The following is a 23218-nucleotide window of genomic DNA, read 5'->3' as shown; positions in this document are numbered from 1 at the left end:
GATGCACCAGTACCAGGCAAGAGGGAACACCACTGAGGGTGCAGATGTGGGAACAGAGCAGAGAAATAATAAAAAAAAAAAAGTCCTTCAGGTATCATGTGCAGCTTTTGACAACATAGCTCAAGACAAAGAGTGGCAGAAAATCCACATTCCAGCAAGAAGAGGAGTGTAAGACCTCTGGGGTAAAGGATTTGTTTGTGCTTCTGAGAGAAGAGGATGCTGAATGAAGGAGCACATTAATAACCTTTGGATTAGGTTACAGAAAACAAATCATTGGAAATGCTTGCAGAAAACAAATCATTGTGATAGGCAAACTGTTAACTGCAACAAAAAGACTTGGGACTTTGGAAAATACTTCCCAGTTAAAAGAGAAGCAGAACTAGAGTGTACAAGGAGGTGGTCATTTCCTAATTGCTGGAAGTAATTAACAAAAAGGGACACAAGCATCTATGTCACATAACCCACCCTGGGACACAGAGGAAGCCTGGACAGCCCCTAGTTTTGTACTCCACCACTAATAACAGATTTTTTTTGTTATTCCGCTGCTAACTTTTGAGGAAAGAGGAGCAGGGGAAATGCTGTGCCAGGCTGGAATTCAACATAACCAATTAATACCCATGATGACTCCTCTTTATATGGATGATTATTGTTCCTTGCTCTACACTGAGCATTAGCTGTCAGCAAATAATAGATCTAACCTTTTCTAGATTTACTAGTTAATTTAGCATCAGATCAGTCATGCAAGACAGTTACTAAAAATAGACATCCCAGCACTGAAGCATTTTCTCATGGCTTATCAGCATTCCCATGCAAACACACAAGGAGGTACATTGGTCCCACACACAATACATGGAAATAACAAAATAGTAATTTTTTTTTTTTTTTTTCTGGCTCAAATTTCTCTCTGGTTCACTTGCACAACACAAGAAAATTTACTACACAAACAGGCTTAATCAGAAGCAAAAGGGTAAAGTTAAAAAAGCAGACTATAAACTGCTGTTTAGTTGCTTACATCTTTGCTAGTATAAGAAAACAGTGTTGACAGTACAGGATTTCTTACACATTAAGCAGTAAAATAAGGAGTCAGAAACACAGGACATGGAGCTGATTTGAGAGAGTCTTCTATATATATTTACAACATACTTCATTGTTATTAGTTGGAGTCCAGCCTCCACTGCTCTGAGATCAACGAGTTTCTGTAACAGGCTTATAAAATATTTTGTGTTATTAATCTAAGGCACCATTTTTTCTGTTTGTCTTGGAAACATCAGCACATACCCTAACTGTCCAGCATACATTATTCTTGAATTAACAAAAGCACAAAATTCCCTCCTTATGGTCCTCATCCAGCCAGGAGCCTCCAAACCAGGGCCAAGCCAGACATGCACCCTTCATGTATCACACTTCAGTTAAAATCAGTTTAGGCTGATGAGCTCCTTACTGTGGGTGGGGAGCAGCCAGGCAGCCTCTGCTTGGTACCCCCTGGTTTTGCAAGGGTGTGGTGGTAGAGCTCCTGGGGACCAACAGGCTTCTTCCCCCAGGCCAGAGAGCCTCAATGAATCTTCCCTTCTCCTGCTCCCTGACAAGCTGGAACAGCCACACCACTGCTTCACTGCAAGAACATCCTGTTCATGGTGGACTTGGCAGTGCTGGGTGAACAGTTGGACTGCATGATCTTTCCCAACCAATCTCTTCCAAAGGTCTTTCCCAGCCTGGATGGTTCTATAGTTCTATGACTAGGGTTCACCCTCACCTCTCCATCTTTCCTTCTCCCTGAGCAACCATTTCAGAGGTAATTTTCTCATGAGCATAGGCCACTCATCTCCGTGTATTCCAAAAACTAAAGCCAAAAATCCCCAAAGAACAACCAGACTTGAAAACAATGTCCTTTATGGAACATTAAGTAAAATTTCTGCTGTTTAATCAGAAGTGTTAGCATGATATCTCATGAGGATGTGATGTGAACAAGGAAGTGGTTCTTGTGCTCAACAGCACAAAGAAACTGTTTGGGTTAGTTCTCGCCAGTTAGTAGTTGTAACTGTCCTTGTTTCCAATTACTTTCAGTAAAAAGTGTCTTCGTTTGTAATTATTGTCTCCCTGCAACCAAGGTGGTAATGATTTGAGCAAACAAGGCACCTATCACTACACTGGAGGTAGCACATTGATGATGGAACCAGCCTTGGATGCTCTGCAGGGTCCTTGTCATTCCTGAGGAAAATACTTCTCAGGGAGAACACTGCTGCAGCAGGGTTTAGGAGATATCTCAAAGATATTTTTTTCTAAATATACATACAGTCCATTTGCTTAATTTCATGATATGTTTCTTGACAAACTTCAGTTTTCTGTAAAAGACTACTTCAGGCCCCCATGGCCAGCTGAAGGAGAGACGACTGGGGGAAGTTGTATTGTTTGTATTATATTAATAGTACAAACAATACAACTTCAATGTCTTACAAATGAAGGGTGGGGTCAGTGGTGATGTTTTTCCATCTGGAGGAGGCTGTCATTGGACAGATATGTTTGCACTACTTCCAGAAACATGGCTGGTGGTCATGTCAGGAAAATAACAGAAATCAAGAAACTTGAGACCTCAGAATGTACATACATAGACACTTTTCACTTTATCCTTTGTTGTCACAAAGCTAAAAAGGAGCTCCTTTTGGTGTGTTATTTAGCAGACTTCTCTGGTGTGTTTGTTGTGGGTGGTTATTGTGCAGTGTTATTTGGGGATTTGTGTAGCTGTGCTCGTTCAATTTCACATTTGTAAGTAACATCATCATCTTTTGGGATCTGAGGGCTGATAGGATAGTGCAGACCCCTATGCACAGTTCTGTGGGTGAATAAATATGACTCAGTGGCTCCTAGAACATACTGGCACAGATCACATGCTGTAAATCAAACCCAATGGTTTGTCCTCAGCTTTCAAGTGACCAGAATAGCTGCTTCAACTAATTTGAAATAATAATTTCAATTAGAAGAGCTACCCCAGATCTACCCAACACAGGGATAAGAATTACAGCCTTTTTTCTTGTTGATGGATTTTCCCTCTGTCTACTTATGAAGATACAATGATTGGCTCCAGAGTTTTGTATTACGAAGCAGATCATTATTTACAGTTCCAGGTAACAAATGGGACAACATGCTCCAAGCTGACTTTGCAGCTTCTTGTGCCAACACTGTAAATGGCAATGTTGCATAAAATATGATTTTAAGTCTATCAACTCATATTATGTAAACAATATTAAGAAGGTAACTGGTCATAGAACACATATTTTTCATAATTCCTGGGCCTGACTTGTCTCTTTGGGTGGACCTAAACAATGTCTTCCACAGAAGGAAATAGGTGCTGTTGGCAAAGGAGCTTCCTGGTGCTGAGGAGCAGAACCTGGCATGGTGCTGTTCTTGTGCCTCTTTGCTCTGAGCCTGTCACACTGTGCCTACAGTAGCCCAGGTGCCTTCATTTTTTTTTTTTTTTGGGAAAATAACCCAAGAAGCTCAGTTATTTTCTGTGCCTGTCTGGCATTTGTTGCTCACCACTGAGCTATTTCTGTCAGCCAGGTAGAAGTCCTTAAGAAAGGAATCTGAAGGTGCCAGGAAACAGCATGGGTCTGGGAACTGGAGAGGGAAAGCAGAAATACCTCTCCCTGGGTACCAGCTGGCACCAGGGGTGGCTCACAGAGAAATACATGTATTGACTGATGAAACCCAGACTCTTCTGCAAGCACAAGAGCAGGAGTGAAACCATCTGATGGCACCAAGGGCAACAGCAGATTTTTCAGGGCAGAAAACTGAAACCTGCCAGGTGTCAGGTGGCTCTTTACCCACTGACTGGCAGCTGACAGCTGCTCCTGGGTGCCCCTGGGCCAGGAAGAAATGAGATGAAGCACAAAGGGAAAGAATAACAATAAGCCCTTTAGCCATTAATGTTAACACAAACTCTGAAGCCAGAGTTTCAAACAGAAAAAGAAAAAAAAAAAATCTCTTTCTTTTAAGCTTTGCTCTTTATGTATCTTCCTGTAGGAAGAACTCTGTGCTACTTGACAGGGGCAAACACATGCTGTTTAATATACCTTGGCCAATAAACATCTTCCGGATATACAAATAAAGGGCCGGACTATTCTCAGTCACACGTGCTGTGGCTGGAGCATCACTGGGCAGGGCTTCTGTGCAGTTTGGGGCAGCTCCAAATCCTCACAAAATGCTGGGCTTGTGTTGTCAACCCCTGTACTGAGCACATGAAAAGAAGGCACTAAAATGATTTTTTTCCCAGCTGTGTCTTCGAAGGAGCCAGAGATGGGCAAAATTCCATACCAGTGTATTTGTTATCTTTCATACCTTGATATGCATTACTGAATTTCATCCAGCAGTGATCTATGTATGCCAGACTGGTAATCATTATAGTCCCTTATAGTCATTCAGGTCCAGCTGAGCAATGTTGGCAAGGGACAAATGATGGCTTAAAACTGCCACTGCTGCAACTTTTAATACAGACTTGGTTCTCAGAATGTTCAGCAGTCTCTGCTTCTTATTTGACAAATTTATATATTTAAGTGTTCATAAATATTCAGATGTGTTCATGTACATATTCAGATTTCAATCTATAATTTTACTGCTAAATTCAGAATTGGGCCACTTCAAGTATTCCGTTATATTCCTGCTTCTGTACTATGCCTAGTCCCACAATATTTGAATGCCTTCCAATAATAACTGCATTCATGTTCTCCTTTCCACTTGGGAGGGGCAGAAGAGGATGTAAGTATTTGGTGAATTTATAGTTATGTGCATGTATATCGTTCTATCCTTATATTAATTAGAGGATTCACCCTCCAGGGAATGCTCTACACGGCCCCTCCAGCAATCTTCTGAATTACTCTGGCCAGAAGTTTTACCACCCAGATATAAAGAATCTGCAGCCTTGCCAGTAAGAATTTATACGTCTTCTGGACCTAAGATCATAAAATCAAAAAATCACAGAATGGGTAAGGCTAGAAGTGACCATTGGCATGGTCACCTGGTCCCAACTCTCTGCTAAAGCCAGGTTTCCTAAAGCACATTGCGTAGGATTGTGTCTAGGTTCTGGAATATCTCCAGTGAGGGAGACTTCACAGCCTCTCTGGGCAATCTGTCCCCGTGTGTGGACACATGCACAGTAAAGAAGCTCTTTCTCATGTTCAGGGGGAACATCCTGGACATCAGTTTCTGCCTGTTTCCTCTTGTCCTATTGCTTGGCACCGTGGAGCAGAGCCTGGTCCATTCTCTTGGCACCCTTCTTTCAGGTATTCCCATGTATTAATGAGGTCCCCTCTCAGTCTTTAGACTGAATGGGCCAAGCTCCCTCAGGCTTTCCTCATAAAAGAGCGGCTCCTGTCCTGTCATCCTCTTTGTAACCCTCTGCAACCCTTGCTTTAGAGCTCTGTGTCTACACTAGGCAAATATTTCACTCATATTTTTCCCCTTTTTCTTCCCTATTTTCTTCTTATTCTGCAATGCAGCTGATGTTTTTTTGTTCAACAAAACATGGTATTGTGCAGGGGCTTATCAGGGAATTTTATATAAATTTCTTTATACAAAAGAATGAACTCTGTTTATGTTCCAACTGAATTAACTCTGATAGGGAATAAAGGATATTCTTTGAGTCGTTATTGTTTTATAAAGTAACTTTAAGGATGTTCTGCCTGTCTCTTTGCTACCTTAGTTACCTTCAGGACTTGTATATCCCCACCACTGGTCTCTAGGTCTAACTCTGCATCTTTCTTGGTCAGCCTCTGATATTTTTTGATACATGAATGCCATGCCTCCATAAGTTGTGCACTCATAACCTCATCAGCAACAATGCTGGTCAGCCACACAAAAATTAGTTCTTTTCCAGGAGAAAAAGCCTCTGCATAAGCCTTGGGTCAAGGCACTGTGCTGACACTTGTGTCTGCCATTCTGTAAGCAGGCAATGTGGAGGACAATGTGCAAGGATCTGCAGGGAGTCCCCCACCCCACACTTTATTATGCTGCTCTCAAAACCCCAGAAATGGCCCAGCACGTGTGCAAGAGCTGAGGGACATTCATCTAGAGACAAGGGTTTATTTTCCAGAGTCCTGCTGCATTTGCTGTTTGTGAGATATGGCTTTCCTTCTGCTGAGCTGGACACTAACAACTCCCAGTATCATTTTCCCTTTTCCTGCGGCTGGACAGCAGAAAATGTGATGTTGTCTTCCCTGCTCCCATGGCTGCCAGCTGTTTCTGTGTTCCATTTGCTGTGTGAGTTGTAGGAGAAGGTGATTCATTTGGAAAGCGTGGAGCCACAGCCTCCTGCAGCCTGGGCCTCCCTGCTGGTCTGAGCCACTTCAAAAAACCTTTTGGTTGATGCTTTGATCCTGCTTTGCTACCACACAGCGTTTCAGAGCATTTTGCTGTATTCACCAAGGCAAAGGGATTGCTGGGCAGCTTTTATCACTCTGTGTGTCCAATAGCCTGCTCATTTGTGTGGACAAATAGTACCCTTAGTACACTTCTGCTGAAGAACCTGCTGTATCAAAAACTTTTGCCTGGATGGTATTGTGTATTCAGAAGTTTGATTGCGGTCTGTCTGCCTCTTTGCAGCAAGTTTGCACACTTTAAAGTACAAACTTAGCCAGCAAACCAGCACCAGACTTACACAGTCTGGCAATCTACTGTGTCATCCACAAAATTGCAAGCAAATGTGTTTGGAATTACAGGAAATCTGTTGTTTTGGAGGGGATCTTTCTGAACCTGGGAAAACCCCTGCTGTGGTTCAAAGGCAGGACTTCCTTAGCCACTTAACAGCAATCTTATCATCATCTTAGCTCTGAAATATTACCCTACAATTGGCTAGTGCTGCAGTCTGATTTTAAAGGAAAAGTTTTGCTAAGTTCAAATATTTCAAAAATATTGGAAAGTTTTCCCTTTTGTACTTAAAGAACTTTGTTAATATGTTAAATATTCTAAAGAATTAAAGCTCAGGATTTCAATAGAAAAGAGCACAAGTAACTTTCTACTTAGCTTATAAACACAGATTTGGAAACATCTGGTCCATCCCCAGTAGTTTTCAAGTGTGTTCACATTTTTCAGCCACAGTAAGACACTGATGTTGCACATCCCAGTCTGCACTACAGCAGATGCCACCAGGATGTGATTTTTCAGACAAAGCCAATGCAGGTAGCACCTGCATCTTCCTGTGCATACACCCAGCTGCTGCCATACACCAGATACATCAGCTAGGCACTGTGCTTTGTCAAGTCACGTACTGGTAATCACAGCCTCAGCACAGACATCCTGATTGCTTAATGTTGAGTATGATAAAAACAAAAACAACTGAAGCCCCAGAGCCTTTAGACACAAAACTTGAGTTCCCTCTGAAGAGAGGTCTCCTTTTAGATATCATCAGTTCATAGTTATGATATGCTGTGGTGTAATTTAGCAAAAAACACCATTGGGATTCAGCTGGGACCACTTTTCTGCTCAACAAACTATGCCTCAGATGAAGGAATTCATGCTCAAGCTCTCACATATGTGCAGTTACTGCTCAGCTAACTCCGCTTGTGCAGGTTTGAAGCAATTATCCCATATGAAGGAGAAATGGTACAGAAATCCAGCCTCTCCCATCAAATTTCCCTACTGACTGAACTTGGATGACTTCACCATGAGTGAAGTAGGGTGGAGTAAAGTAGCTGACAACTGCCTTTTTCCTTCAGTGACCTCAAAGGAGGTAAGACAGAAAGTAAAAAGTGAGACAGGTGGATCTATGATCTTCTCCAAAGTTATTAATCTTGCTGTACTTGTTTCCAAGGGAAAAACCTGTAAAAGTGTCACGTTGGCTTGCATACAGCTGCTATGACCCCAGCAGATGTTTCTTCTGACTTCAAAGTGTGTTCTTTGAAAACTGAATGGATGCATGTACTTTACATTTCCACCCTTCTTAGTTAGCAAAACTTTCTGTACAAATTCAGAGACTTCTGAGAAATGGATAAAAAAATCTCAAATGTAATAGATTCATTAGCATGCATTTTCACCCAGTAAAGACAGGATCTTTAATCCTCTTTTATATATTAATTTAGGACACATTTTATTTATTAAATCTACCATATGAATAACATTGTATTACCCTTTAATTTCATCAGGAAATGTAGTTATTGAATGTTTTACTAAAGTCTTGTTTTTTTCAGTAGCTGTTATATTTTTTCAAGGCAAGTTGTGCAAGGCCTAACAACAACATAAAAACAATTAAAGCTAAAGAGGAATGATGATTGTATTAGGATGTTAGGTAACTATCAGTATTAAAAAGTTTAACAAGCACAAATGACATTTTTGTACGTCAGGTTCTTTTTGCCATTTTTGTAATATATCAGTACAATAGTCACATGCTGTCAAATAGATAACAAACAAGTGTAAGTGGTCATACACACTGATGCACATTAGTTTTTCAGTTCCTATCAATCACATTCAACAAGAACATCAAGATAGCTGAAGAGCCTGACCCTACTTTTGCAAGCTGATTGATGCACACAGCTGCTAACTCATGACACAACTCTGGGTGGATGCAAGATCGTGCTGGTGGATCACTTTACAGGAGGCATCTTTTGTTAGGAAAATGTGGACTAATTACAAGTGGAAACTGCTCACTCATGAGGTTAAACTACCCAGGAACCAACTAGATTATACTACTTGCTCCCAGACCTTGCATAAGAGTGTTTCCCCAAAGCAAAATCAGTAATTGTGAAATAGCTTCCTTCAAGCATTTACAGCTTATTTAAATGCAGATTATTCCCCTAGGGCCTATAAAATGTCTTCTATCTGCAGATTGGAATTTTAATGAATAAATATAATGGTATGCCAGAAATTTGCATGTACTCTAATCCTTGTTTAGTCTGTGGTTCTGTTTTGCTAACACTTTACTGTGGAATGAAATGGCAGAGTAATTTTGGTTGTTATTAAAATACTGTATATAAACAAGAAAAGTCAGAATAAGGCATTCTCAATGCAAGCTTGAACAATGTATGGTTTCATGCCCAGAGGAACTACCATTTCAATTTCTTCTCAGAAGTAGTGGAATGTTTTTTTGTGGTATTTTTTTTGTTTTTTGCATGTAAATCCCCAAATACTTTTTCAATTTTACAGATAAAAAACATTATTTCATACATCAGTTTTAAAAGCATTGGTTTGGTATTTCCTTCCATTTTGTCTGCTGAAAGAACTACGAACCTGGAAGGAAACAGTTCAAAGAAACTCACAACATGGATAAGACACCTACTTCCATAAAACCAAACAAAATAGCATTTTGTTTCAAATGCCACCAAGGAACACTAGATAGATGAAGTATACACATTATGGTAGGTAGTTAATAATCCCCATGTTTTCACCTGCCGATATTACTGCGAATTACACTGTTTCCATGACATGCCTAATGGAACAGTTTACTATTTTCATAAGCAGTCACATGCACTGAAGGTAGGATCGTCAGGCGCGGCCTGTGGCGCCCCGAAGCAGAACCAGAGAGGCCAAGCTTGCTAATCTCTCTCGCTGGATGACAAGGTAGCTGGTGTATGAAATGACATCTCCGCCGACACGAGTGAGCGACATCGACCTAAGGCATTTCTTCTGGAGCCGCCGCTGCCGGCGCTTCCTGAGCGGGTTTGTCGGCGGGCTGGCTGTGGCGGCCGGGCCCGGCCTTGGGGCCTTCGTGCGCGCTGTGGCTGCTGGCGCTGCCGAGGCGCGTGGAGGCCACCACGGCTTTCACTGCGGCCTGGGAGAGAGGGGACCAAGCAAACATTCCTTAGGGAACGCGGCCTGTGGGCACGCAGCACCGCCCCGACAGCCGCAACTGCGCTCCGTCCTCCTGGGAGTGCCACCTTTGGATGCCTGCCCGGGCCTTGGTGGATCTATAAGGCCACCTGGAATACTGGATTGAGGTTTGAAATTGCTGCTTTCACAAGGTTACGGGTTGGGTGACATGAACACAACCTTTTTACTTTTTTTTCAGCTATACCCGCGGGTTTTTTTTTTTTTTTTTTTTTTTTTTTTAAATTACTTCAGGTATCCTGTGCTGAAGTTGGACAGCAAAAAAGAAAGTCATCATCTTCTGTCATAATAATAAAAACCAGCATTATCACTGATTATTCCATGAAAATTTCATATTTATCGCTATTGCTCTGTTGCATATTCCAAGTGCGATGTTGCAGAGCAGATGGGCAACTTCTTAATATAGGCATATGAAAATACACACTAGGAGTAGGATTTCATATCACATGAAATACCACAAAATGAAGACACACATGAAGACAGTTATATTAGCCCTTGCCTTGAACGGTTTTATTGCCTGAAAAAAACCCAGACATACAGAGGGGAGGAAAATAAATGCTAATTTCTGTGTGCGACAGCTCAAGCTACTTTTGACTTGGCACCTTTTGCTTAGACATCAAAGTGGGTCTGCAGGAAGAGATGAAGAACATAGCAAGTTTTGTGGATTCTTTGGAGAGGTAATCTCTCACACACACACACACACACACACACACAAAAAAAAAAAAAAAAAAAAGAAACAAACAAAAAACTCCCACAAAGAAATAAAAAGGAAAAAAGGAAGATTTTAATGAAAAGCAGATAACATAAACATTGTCAATAAAAAAGAATCAGCTACAACAGATTATGAAGAAATACTATAAGGCATAAACCAAAGAAATAGGAAAGAATTTTGAGAGAGTAGACCACTTAAAGTAAAAATCACAGACATCCACATTAGTGGTGAGAGTACTTCGGAAAACAGATTACAAACAGGACAAGACACTCAATGATACTGTAATGTCTAAAAGCACTTTCAATGTAATTTAGTCTCACAAGCAGTGTTAGATGTTTATGATACAAATTCAACACAGCCTATGAGAAAGCAGATCCTAACTGAGACCTTTAGAGTTACTCCTTAAAATTTGTCTTTACATAAAGAAAGTCTGCTCATGGGCTTTCATGCTGGGAAAGAGGAAATAATTACATATCATTCTTACTAACAAAACAACAGCCAAAGTGTGTACTCACTACTTTGATGTCTGCTTTGGTTTTACTTCTTTGACCAGGAGTTAATTGTCAAAAAATTTATTGTTTCTTTTACAGGTATATTTGTGGAAAATTATTAACTCTACAACAACTGCTAACTTCAATCAATCCTCTTAATAACTGTAGATTTGGTAACTTTAACAATTGAAGATTTTTGTAATCTTTAACAGAGAAGCACTAAAGAAATAAACTCATAAAAAGTGATAGTTCGTAATCACAAAAGAATAAATTGATTTATGTAGGGGTCTAAATAAAATGAGCTTCAAAAATATCTCTGGTGTAAAAATATATAGAAAAACAAAATCAAAATGTCAATGTGAATTATATCTACAATCTTTGAGAACTTTGTAAATGACAAAACAAATTTCTTTGCCCTGTAGAAATTCTCTGCTACAGTTCTCTACTAAAAAAAAATAGCAAAGCCAAGGTTAAGGCTCAGGTTTTTGTGAACTGATTTTTCTATGGAATTTACTAAAGCTCTCAGTTCAGTTGCTTTATACTCTTATTCCCCAGGGCTACTTCAGGGCTGAAGGGAAGCTTCACTGTAGCTGTTGCTAACAATTCCTGTGCTGAGGTATCCCAGGAATTATCTTCTGATCAGATGAAAATCTTTAAAAGCTAAAAAACTGTTTAGGAGAGGAGAAAGTTTGCTGATATTATGTCAGTCAGGTGACCAGTTGCCTTCTAGTTGCACCTAAAGACATTTCCCATGGCAGATACGTAGACTGGATGGTAAAGGAGCATCCTGGGGATATTTTATGGACCTACACATCTGAAATGCTGACTCTAGTTCATACAGACAGATGGCTTAAACCTCCTGCTTTGTATTGATAGGTATGGGTGGGTTAGGGATCAAAATATGCTTTAATAGACTAATTTTCTTCTAGCTTGATGGATGCTCATTAAAAAAATTACTCACTATGCTGTTCTTTCTGGTAAGTATTCTAAGGATGCACCAGCAATACAGGACAGATGGATGGACAGATGCAAGAAAGGAAGAAGGGAAGAAAAGATGGAAGGTAAGGACTTTGTGAAAGGTGTGTGCATCCTCAGCAGTCCTATCTGTGTAGACAGAGTTTTCAATCACCTTCACCCATTTTTATTTGTTTTGGCTTTAGTCATTGACTGAATCAACTTCAAACTTCTTCAGTCTTCATCAGACATCTTAAATAAAAAGCTTCCACAACACTATGGAATATTGTCCTCAAAAATGTGCAAGGTTTCTGCAAGGCTACTAATTTAATTGCATGCTTTCATAGCCAAAACAGAGACTATGAGCAGAGACTTGCCTTAAGTTTACGCCGGGCATTGAATTCTTGAAGTTTCTTTTGTGCGTTGTCCATATGTGCAAAGTTTATTGCCTTCCCTGTGACCCATGGGTGCTGCAAAGCCTGTAGAGTGGTGAGGCGTTTCTTGGGGTCTAAAACAATCAACTTTTTAACCTGCATCACAAGCAAGAAATACAAAAGACTGTCAACCTTATTCTTCATTCAAATTTACCTAGTTTTGCATCTGGGGGCTCTGGCCTTTGTTTGGAGAGCATCTCAGGTGGGTCATTCTAAGAAACCAAAAAGAATTTTCATTTGTATCTTTGCAAGTATTTTGCTTCTGGCATTTCTTGGTCCTCCATAATAACATCTGATTAAGACAGCCACTAAGGGGGAAGAAAGAAGAGAAAGTATCAACTGGTTACCAACATATTAAGGGTATGTACCAATGCAGCTGACCTGTATCTATCATAGGCTCTTTCATGTCTGACTTGTCACAAAAACCCTAAGAGATTCCAAAAGTCTCTGAGCAGTGTCTCTACTTTACGATTTGGACAAGTTTTAAACTGGATTAGAAGGTTTAAATTATGCACATGCAGCTCCAGCAGGCTTGTACCATGCAGTCCCTGTCATATATATCACAAAGGAAATTTTTCTTTCTGTCTCTGAAAAATCTCATGTACACATAAAAAACCCCAACATTGTACAAGTGTTTCTGTCTTAGACCACTCTGAAACAAATGCTGTTTACACCATTCTTTCTATCACCACAGCCAGAAAACCTGGACTTCTACAAACACCATGGTTTTTGGGAACAGGCACTGCAAACATACCCCTGGGACTGGAGATGGTCCTGCTGGATACAAAGTGTGTCCAGTCAAGTGACATTCCATGAGTTTTTTTTGTATGTCTGGACATGTAGAGTTTTAAAAAAAGAAGAAAGGTGAGGATGGAATAACAAAGTACACAGATGGCACTCTGCAGAGCCACACTTACCCAGCTCTCCTGACTGCAGACCCTCTTGGAGCAGTGCAAGTGATGGCACAGAGCTCCACTGCTCCTATGTCCCCAGGGGTAGGGTTCTCTGAAATCTCCCTACAAATAGCTTTTAAACAAAGTTGCTGCCCTGAAGTGCATGCAGAACAGGCAATGTGGTGAATATTGGTTGTGTCTCCAAGGAAGACCTTGAGTTAAGCAAATCACTTCAACTGAACACTGAACTGCCCACAGCATGGGTTTTGAGAATCATGGTCATTATCGTTATCTACAATTTCCTATGCAATGTTCAAACCTAAAAGTTTGAGCTTTACTTTACTAAAACTGTATGGAGCAGTTTGGACAAAAGCTTTATCTGCAGACTGCTGTTTATTTGGCATTAAATTATCTTTTTTTTTGGCCTTAGAAAACCTTGACATCTCATAAAACATCAAAAAAGTACTTTGAACTTCTACAGTCCTTCCATTTGAAATATCCTGAAGTACTTCACTAACACCAATGACACAGTATTTTGTGACACAGTTTGTATATGTGGAACAGAGCACTTGTGTTTTCAGTGCTTATGAAATAACTGAATTATGCAAGCTATTATTGACAAAAGTCAGACTCAAGCATACCTATCTTTGCAGATCAGTGTCTCCTGGATCCAAATTACTTTATCCAGTAATAAAAGTATAGAGTGCAGATAGTATGCCAGCCCTTGCATTTTGCTAATGGACCATATTTAAAAGTAGTCAGTCTTTCCTCACCTACCAAAAAAAAAAAAACTTCAACGGGCAGAAAAAATATGTCAGAAAAAGCAGTGGGAGGAAAATTTCATTCCTTTTTATATTCTTCCCCAAAATGCAGGCTTGAAAACTGCACAAAAAGAAGGGCTTGTTTCTACATTCCCCTGAAGGTGTTTGCCCAGAAAAGATGAATGGTGAAACATTTCAGAGCTGGAAGGAAAGGCAGGCATACATGAACACTGTGAGAGCTGCCAAGAATCTATGGTTTTGCTTCACAGAAGGACCTGAATATCCATGTTCTGGGTGCAAAATTACAGCACTGGACTAACAGGGGATATTAACGTCACCATAATATAGCAAAGGCAAGAGGAAACAATTATGAACAATTAATTATCCAATTATTCTGCCCCCACCCCGAAATGGACTCTCTCTCAGTGGCAGAAATACTAAATACCCCAGTCTCATTTTTGCTTTACTTACTAAATCCTTGGCATTCAGAGACACATCATCCCACCAGGGGGACACAAAGTCATATTCACAGCTCAGGATTCTCTTAAACATATACTGATCTCCCCTTTCATCATAAAATGGTTCGAAGCCACAGAGTCTGAAAGGATAAAAAAAAAATTAATTAATCAAAGTTTAATTAGTCTTGGGTTGTTAGAAACAGTTCATGGTCGGATTTTTCCCTACTTTTTTTTTTTTTCTTCTATTTTTCCTGTTCCGCTTTGGGAAACCAGACCTGGATGTACTCATGAACTCCTAATTCTACATGGCAGAGAGAAATGTGGTCATAAGTAGCCTTAAGCCCTGGAAAAGGCTTTTCTAGTTGTAATTTTTCTATTTTCATGTGTTTAATTGGAACTATTAAAATAGGGTCATAGAGCATTTATCAGAATCCCTGTAACTCTTGCCAGAGGAATAGGAATTCGCTTGAGGAAGCCCATCTTTCACATGAAGTTTAAGTTTTTATATATCCACTTTAGAATGATTTTTAGACGTGTTCATCCTTGTACATTTTTCCATCCTATCAGCTACAATATGTAAAACCTTTGGTAAGTTTTCATGATCAGGCCTCATCTTTACTTAGGTAACCTACATACAATCTAGAAGTGTTGTGATCTCACTAATGACTACATTTATAACTGTATTGAATAATACAGATCCCAGCAGAGATCCACACTGTTGGCCTCAGGGAAAGCAGACTCATAGATGTGGTTTCCATTTGTATAATGTCCTTTTTTTATCGCTTCACTGCGCTTTAATCATGCCTGCACACATAATCAGATTTTTTAAAGTGAATTTCCTATTCAGCCAGTATGTGATCTGAGCTCAACAGAGAAAGGCTATCTCCTCTTCGACTTCCAGAAAATGCAACAAGCAGTAAGATGATGAGAGGAAAACAACAGCAGATCATAATAATCAAGACAGCAACAAATCTAGAAAAGCCTTACATTTTAACTAGTTTTTTGTATTTTTAAACACAATGTGCTTACTGTTCTGAAAAAGGAGGCTGAGGTTCAAAGAAGAAATGTGGTTTTGGGAGTGGTGCATAACCGTGGGTGGAACAGCTGCATCACATTCCACTGCTGAAGAGGAGAAACACCTTATTGCAAGCACATTCTGGGCACATTATTTTTCCAAGTCTGGCAGAGGTATATTAAAACACAAGGATCCAGCCTCCAAACCTTGTGTTTCAGTAGGTGGTGGCCAGGCAGAGCCCCTCTGCAGCTCCCCTCTTGTTTGCTGCCTCTCCCATCACCATTTCTGGGTTGGCAGCAGGTCCCTGCTGTCCCCATGGAACACCCCTGAGCAGCTCCCCTCACTGGCTCAGCCCAAAATGACTTTTGGATCTGGCTAACCAATGACAGTAAGAACCTGCTTAAAACTCGCTGTGACTATGTTGGAAGCCTCCAAAGTGAGCTTTCTGTTTTCACTGTAACTCACTACTATCACCTATTGTTTTCCTACTAACAATTTCAATAGATATGCTTCTACTTAAAAATCCATTTCAGCAGACAGAGTTGTTTTGGTTTATTTTTTTTTTTTTTTGCTACATGGCAAAATAGATGAGTAAATCTAGAGTTAGGATTTCAAATTAGATTAATTGAATCAGTCCAAAACCTAGTGAGGCTGCTCTTGATTTTATTTTATTTTGAAATAACATTTTATTATTGTGATTCACTTTAAATCAGTTACCTACAAATAAAGGAAAAGTCAATGTAAACAGCTTAAAAAACAACTAAAAATGACCAGATGGGATCTTGTGTCCTTTTAAGTAACTTAGTAAAATAACACCTTTATTTAAATCCATGCAATTTTAACTACAAAGGCAAAGACTGTATTTTTTTGACCACTGTCTGCATCTCAAACATGCAGAAGGATTTCTACCTGCTCCAGGAATGCAAAAAAGTCTGCTCCTCCTTGACTTTTAAACCTATACATGTGGCTTCCCTTGAACTATGGTAGTTACCAACAATAGATCTTAATATAATTTGCCTCAGGAAAAACTTTTCCGTCAAAAAATGTGTCAGGTTTTTTTTAATCAAATGGTAATTCCACTTTGATTAATGGCAAGATACAGTTTTATGCAGATCCTCTGTAACATGGTTGTTAACTCTTACATCCACTCCATTTTGGGGTGACATGCAGGAATGTTGGGGATTTTCTGTCTCTATGTAAGTGGGTTTCCTTTACTGAACTGAGTAAAGATGAGTAAAAAGTCGCTATGAGACTGAGACATGCAATATTGTCCTCTAGGCTCCAGGATTAATGGTTTAGTAATTTTACATGTAACTTTCTTGTCTCAGTTTCTAATCCATCAGACATATTGATCCACAAAGCTTTACACATAATAGAAGAGTTTTAAATGTGGAGTACTGTTACAGCTAAATGGAAGAGACAGCCAGCTGTAATTTTACATCTTGTTCCTGTAAATCAAATTGGATTTTGAGGTGGGAGTAGGAAAGGATTAGAAGGAGGAAAAATGGAAGAATATCTATAGTCAGGCAGCCCCATCCAGGGCAGGAATTCACGTGCTTGTATTTACACACATGCAGAGGTCTAGTGTGGCTTGGGGGCATCTTCTGACCAGCTGGAAGGTTCTGAGAAGCTGGCTATGGAAAATGCCACGCCAGATATTTAGATAGAAACTGGTTGGAGTTTGTTGGAGCTTGCTTACTCTTGAAAGATAGTGAAAATTGTTCTGCTTAAGAAAGGCTCTTAGTTTGAAGCACAATAACTTAATTACCCATGGGTAACTAGGAAAGGCCATAATTTAATCTTGTTAGGGACTGTCTTGCTGACAAGTTTCACATCTCTCTGTCACAAGTGGAAACCTTAGAAGTGACAAGAAATGAGAACCTGGCAGGCAATATCTGAGACTTGATCTTCCACACGGGGTCTGGATCTTAAACCAGACCATGACACAAAGATACACACATCTAAAAAGAGCAAATAACAGAATGGCAAATTGGAATATTGTAGCCTATTATTTACAGGTACCCAAAAGAAGACCTTTGAATTATTTGAGGCTTATGTGCAGAAGAAAAGATGAATGTTTTCTGATATTACTATCAGAGTGTTTATATATCCTTACACGGACTTTTAGTATAAACACTAGAGAATATAATATTTTCTTTGCAAAAGATAAAAATAACTGTGTTATTCAACACTGTACTTGTTGGACAGAGCAAGTAGTAGGGGAGGGATAATGGCCCACATGTTAAAAATCATCCATATCTTTAAGTTACATGCATAAAATGTAATTTTCTTCCCATAAAAGGCATCCTAGAAGTATTGTATAATACTACACAAGCCATCTTAGTCATTGCCAAGGGTCTAAATTAAGTCTCATAATTATTCTCCCATAAAGAAGAGAGTCAATACATAATATGCATTTTTCCTTCTCAATAATCTTCCTTTGAAAGATTCAATCAAAACAATAAAGTCATTGTAATTCTTACCAATTGAATCATGACTAACCACAAGAAGACTTAGACACGAATGCCTACTTAAACACAAGTGTTTGGAACTTTTGTTCTATACTCGTTCACATCAGTAGCATGATTCTGCACAGGTCTGGCTGCTGTTCAGGAAGAAGTGTTATAGTTGTCAAATATTTAGACTGAGTGTTTTGCCATGTTCCTCTAGGATTTGACTTCAGTAAGGTTAGGAATATAATAATTAAAGTTCAGGATCCTGTCCTTTCCAATGGCACAGCTCATAGTGTAATGATATCCTGTGGGTGCTAAAAAGTGAACATCTCACTACCACTGTTTGCACTTACAGGATGTAGGTGATAATCCCCAGGGACCACATGTCCACCTCAGGGCCATAGGAACATCCCCGTAGTATCTCTGGTGCTGCAGAGGACAAAACACTTGTCAGTAACACAAAAGTTGAGTGAAGAAATAACAGTCACAAAATCAATTGAAGCCCATGTACAGTTGTGTCTTTTATAAAAAATTAGGACTGCCCATTTAAGCCCTTACTTAGGCAAATGATTCCCTTCACTGAATACAAAACAAGAGAAGTCATGTCCAAGCAGAGCCAGAATAAAATGAGAAGTGTACTTTGGTTTCAAATTGTATTTTGTGTTTGTGGAAGGAACCACAGAAAGCTACAGCTGCACTGGAGCTACAATGTGACCAATAAAGTGCTGCTTTAACTTCAGTATTTTACCTAGTGTTTTTATAATGACATCAACAACAAAAATGGGGCCAATGAAAATCTCCATCCTTGAGTGGATGCAGAGGCAAACACTGGAACCAAGGATGAGGAGAAGGCTCAGATGCCTTCTTTGCCTCAGTCCTCAACAGTAAGGCCAGTTTATCCTCAGGGAAGCAGCCCCAGCTGGCAGACAGGGACAGAGAGCAGCACAGACCCTGTGCAATCCAGGAGGAGGGAGGCAGTGACTGCTGAGCCACTGAGACACTCAAAGTCCATGGGACCAGGTGGGATTCATCCAAGGGTGCTGAGGGAGCTGGAGAAGGAGCTTGCCAAGCTGCTCTGCAGCACTGATCATCAGTCCTATCTGACTGGGAAGGTCCCAGATGATTTGGAGGTTGGCTAATGTGATGTCCATCCACAAGAAGGGCAGGAAAATGGATGCAGGGATGTACAGGCCTGTGAGCCAGACCTTGGTACCAGGGAAGATGATGGAGAAGATCATCTTGGATGAGATCACATGGCAAATACAGGAGAGGGGATCAGGCACAGCCAGCAGGTGGTCAGGACTGGCAACATCCTGCCTGACCAGCCTGATCTCCTTTCATGAGCAGGTGATCCACCTGGTGATTGAGGGGAGGGCTGTGGATGTTGTCTGTGGGGACTCTAGTAAAGCCTTTGGCACTGTGTCCCATGGCATTCTCCGGGAGAAACTGTTTGCTCGTGGCTTGAACAGCTATGGTGTCTGGGTGAAAAACTGTCTGGACATCTGGACCCTGGGAATGGTGATGAATGGAGTTACATCCAGCTGGTGGCTGGGACTTGCCCAGAGCTCAGCGCTGGGACCGGTCCGGTTTTGCATCTTTATCCTGGTCTGGATGAGGGGATTGAGGGTATCCTCAGTCAGTGTGCAGAGGACACCACGTCAAGTGGGGACTGGGAAAGCTGTACAGAGGGATGTGGACAGGTTGGATCCATGAGACATGGCCAATGGTGTGAGTTTCAATGAGATTGAATGTCAGCCTTGCCTTGGGCCACAACAACACCCTGCAGTGCTACAGGCTGGGGGCAGAGCAGCTGGAAAACTGCTCAGCAGGAAAGGACCTTGGCGTGCTGGTTGACAGGGGCTGTACATGAGCCAGCTGTACCCAGGTGTCCAAGAAGGCCAAGGACGTCCTGGCCTGTGTCAGCAACAGTGGGGCAGTGACCATCTCCCCTGTGCTGGGCACCAGTGAGGCCACACATCAAATGATGTGTCCACTTTGGGGCCCCTTACAACCAGGAGGACCTTGAGGAGCTGGAGCCTGTCCAGAGAAGGGCAAAGAAACTGGTGAAGGTATAGAGAATAAATCCAAAGAAGAGCAGATGAGGGAAGTGTGAGTATTCAGCCTGGAGAAGAGCCTAGAGGCTCAGGGAGTCTCTACAACTATCTGGGTGGAGGTTGTAGTGGGGTGAGAGTTGGCTTCCTCTCTCATATAACAAAGATAGGTTAAGAGAAAATGGCTCAAGCTTCTCTAGGGCAGGTTTTGGTTGGGCATTAGCCAGGATTTTTCTGACAGAAAGGGTGGTTAAGCATTGAAACAGGCTGCGAAGGGAGATGGTAGAGTCCTCATCCCTGGAGATGCTCAAGAAACAGCTGGACATGGCCCTTAGTGAGCATGGTGGTGTGCAGTCAAAGGTTGGACTTAACAATCTTGGAGGTCTTTTCCAACCTTAATGGTTCTATGAGTCTATTTACTTGGCACTTTATTTAGGCTTTATTTTTGATATTCTGTTTTAATTGGAAGGAAAGACAGACTATTTCAGGCAGTTGGTTCTGCTGCTGTGAGGAGCAGACAGAAAGGCCAGGCAGTTTTGGGGGACTCCAGCTCTGCAGCAGTAAAGAGGAGTCAATGTCTGCCTAAGCAGCTTGACAGGCACAGCTTGAGGACCCTGGTCCCACTGGATCTGTGATGCACATGGGATGACTGCCACATTTCTGGAGCACAGTGGGCTGGCTGTACCTACGAACATCAATGCAATCTCTTCCCCTTCCCACACTACACTTGCACAGCCATGAACAGAAGGGCTTTTAGTATTTTTTAAGATTTCCAGAAGTTTGCTTTTTGGTGAATGGATTTGTCTGACACATTTGTGTTTAGATGTTGCCTGTAACAGACTGATCATGAATCACTGTTTTGCACTGGCTTGATTTTTTGTGCTACTCTCAGAAATCACTTATTTCTCGTTAAGTTCACTGAAGGCACAACATTGCAGCAAACTAAGTTCTCTGTGATCACCTTCTAGTCTTCAGTCCTCTGCATCAATCTGTACAACCCAAGGACTATAGATTGTCAAGTCTTGATGGAAAGTATTCAGACTCCAGTACGTGTTTTTGTTGCTGTGTCCTTTCTGGAGAAGCTGCTGATAGATGGGTGGGCAGGATGTGAGAGCTGGCAGCCCGGAACCATCAATTATTCATAGTTTAATCTGGCATTTAAACAGTATTTCTCCTGGGTTTCCTCCAATGCTGGAAAGTAATGCTTGAATGTTTTCTGGTCACCAGGACTTCTGCACAGTTAGTTAACTTGAATTGTAAATCAAGGATTGCTATAGGCACTTAACTATAGGCACAAAGATCCTTTCTTCTCTTTCCTGCAGAAATATTCAGCCTTAATCCTTCCTACCAAGTTGACATAACTCTGAGGGCTCTTCTATGGGAATAAACCTTATCTTATTTTTAAAGTATACAAAGATGGGCATAAAAACACTAAGCACTAACTATGGATGTGTGGCATTGGTAGTAGAATTGTCACAAGAGAAGGCAACCAGAACATTAACAGCTAATATGTGAAACACAGTTTTGTGAAAATAACTGGAATTAGGTGCTGCTCTGAAGCAGACTTGGCATGTGTGTGAGCTTTGCAGGCAATGTCATACAAGGTAATGGACAGTGACAATGTCACCTGAATTGCACTATCAGCTGTTCTGCGAGGTAACAGAGTGATCTCACCATCTTCTGCAGTGTCCTCTTTCCTTTGAATCTACAGTCATAAAAGCAAATATAAGTAACAAAACAACATACCACAGTACCCTGGAGTTCCACAAACTGTCTTCATGGTCACATGATCTTCCACAATCTTGGAAAGTCCAAAGTCAGCTGTTAAGATGGTTTGGGAATATTAATGTTCTTACTCCCTGTAATAATGTGGGTTTTTATGTTGTATATGCAATAAACAAACATTTATACATTAAATGAATGGTATTGACATTTCCATAGGTAAGCATTGATTTAATGAATCTACCCATGCTACAATCCAGAGGCAAAATTTGCTGTACAAACGAGTACTCCCGGCTCTTGCTTGACAGAAATGTAGCTTGTATTTTATTCTGAAAACTGCACAAAGCCAGTGCAGTGAGAGGCCAAAGGGCATACAAGCAGAGATTTAAAAATATATTTTAGGTATATATTCAGTTCCCACTCTGTGAGTAATCCAATAAAATTATCTGAACTATTTTGGGTTGCTTTTTTAGTCAAGGGTCAAAGTATGTAGTCTCTGCAAGACAAAATCTCAGCAGTATTTTGATAGAAGGCTTTTAGAGGCATAAAGTTGGTGACAGAAGAAGTATTGATCATGCTTTCTCCAACGTTCTATCCTGAATTACTATTCACAGAGCAAGGGCCTTTGTGAGAATACACACTGTACTTGCATGACTCCTTCATAAAAATAACAAAAATTGAAGTGTTCACAACTCTTTTTTTCACTGAGAATAAACTGAGCTTATTCAAATTGACTTATTCTTAGGTGATGAAAACCACCTTTGCCTTAAAAGTGCAAAATAAAGGACATGATTTTGTTTTGTTAGACCAAATAGAAAAGTGAATGTTCTAACTCTAACTCAAGATCAGGATAAAAATAGGTCTCTTTTTCCTAAATGGCTCTCCTTTTTGCCTTATAATTTATCTAACTAGAAATACAGTTTACTTTTATAAACACAGCCACTCGTTGTAAATTGGATTTCAGTTTAAACAAGGCAATGACCTTACCAGTAAGATGTAGAATCATGGCACTTAGGAAATGTTTCAAAAGCCCTACACACTCTGGACATCAAACCAAAGCCACTGGTGTTGCATTAAGTTATCAAGTTTAGGGACTTTCCAGGAAAAATTAGAAGTAGGGTAAGATATAAAGTATGATACCATCACCCTGAGAACCAAGATGTTCCTAGAAACTTATACAGATTTGCTTGAGGCCACTTCATGGAAATTTGGCTCCAGAAAACCATTACGAACACCAGCCTGATGAACGTGGAAACGCTCACTCCGAAGTGAGCACCAGGTGGTATTTTCAGACTCAGAAGGGTTGTACAGATGCTCCTTGTTGCTCAAGCAAAAAACTAGGCATGTCCAACATTTTTGGAGGTCATACCCTTTGGAAGTGTCTGCCATATACAACAGAACGGGCAAAATACATTCCTGATCAGGAGAGCCTTGCTCCTCCTGGCTCCCTCTTTGATGCTGACC

The 23218-nt window shown here is 40.6% G+C and overlaps 1 protein-coding gene across 1 annotated transcript in view; it reads right to left on the bottom strand.

Annotated features, from left to right (window-relative positions):
• Nucleotides 1–8242: 8242 nt before the first annotated feature.
• CAMK4 (calcium/calmodulin dependent protein kinase IV) overlaps nucleotides 8243–23218 on the bottom strand; it is a 143204-nt gene continuing 128228 nt past the window's right edge. The window contains exons 7-11 of the mRNA XM_059836559.1: nucleotides 21779–21853; nucleotides 18335–18410; nucleotides 14527–14653; nucleotides 12345–12497; nucleotides 8243–9754 (exon numbers count right to left, since the gene is read on the bottom strand). Of these exons, the coding sequence (XP_059692542.1) occupies nucleotides 9596–9754; nucleotides 12345–12497; nucleotides 14527–14653; nucleotides 18335–18410; nucleotides 21779–21853 (590 nt within the window). The 3' untranslated portion in view covers nucleotides 8243–9595. The remainder of the gene's footprint in view (nucleotides 9755–12344; nucleotides 12498–14526; nucleotides 14654–18334; nucleotides 18411–21778; nucleotides 21854–23218) is intronic.

Source organism: Haemorhous mexicanus, chromosome Z, assembly GCF_027477595.1.
Source record: "Haemorhous mexicanus isolate bHaeMex1 chromosome Z, bHaeMex1.pri, whole genome shotgun sequence".
Taxonomy (NCBI): Eukaryota; Metazoa; Chordata; class Aves; order Passeriformes; family Fringillidae; genus Haemorhous; species Haemorhous mexicanus.
Note: the sequence above shows the minus strand (reverse complement) of the source record. Positions and strands in the feature narration are given on the sequence as shown.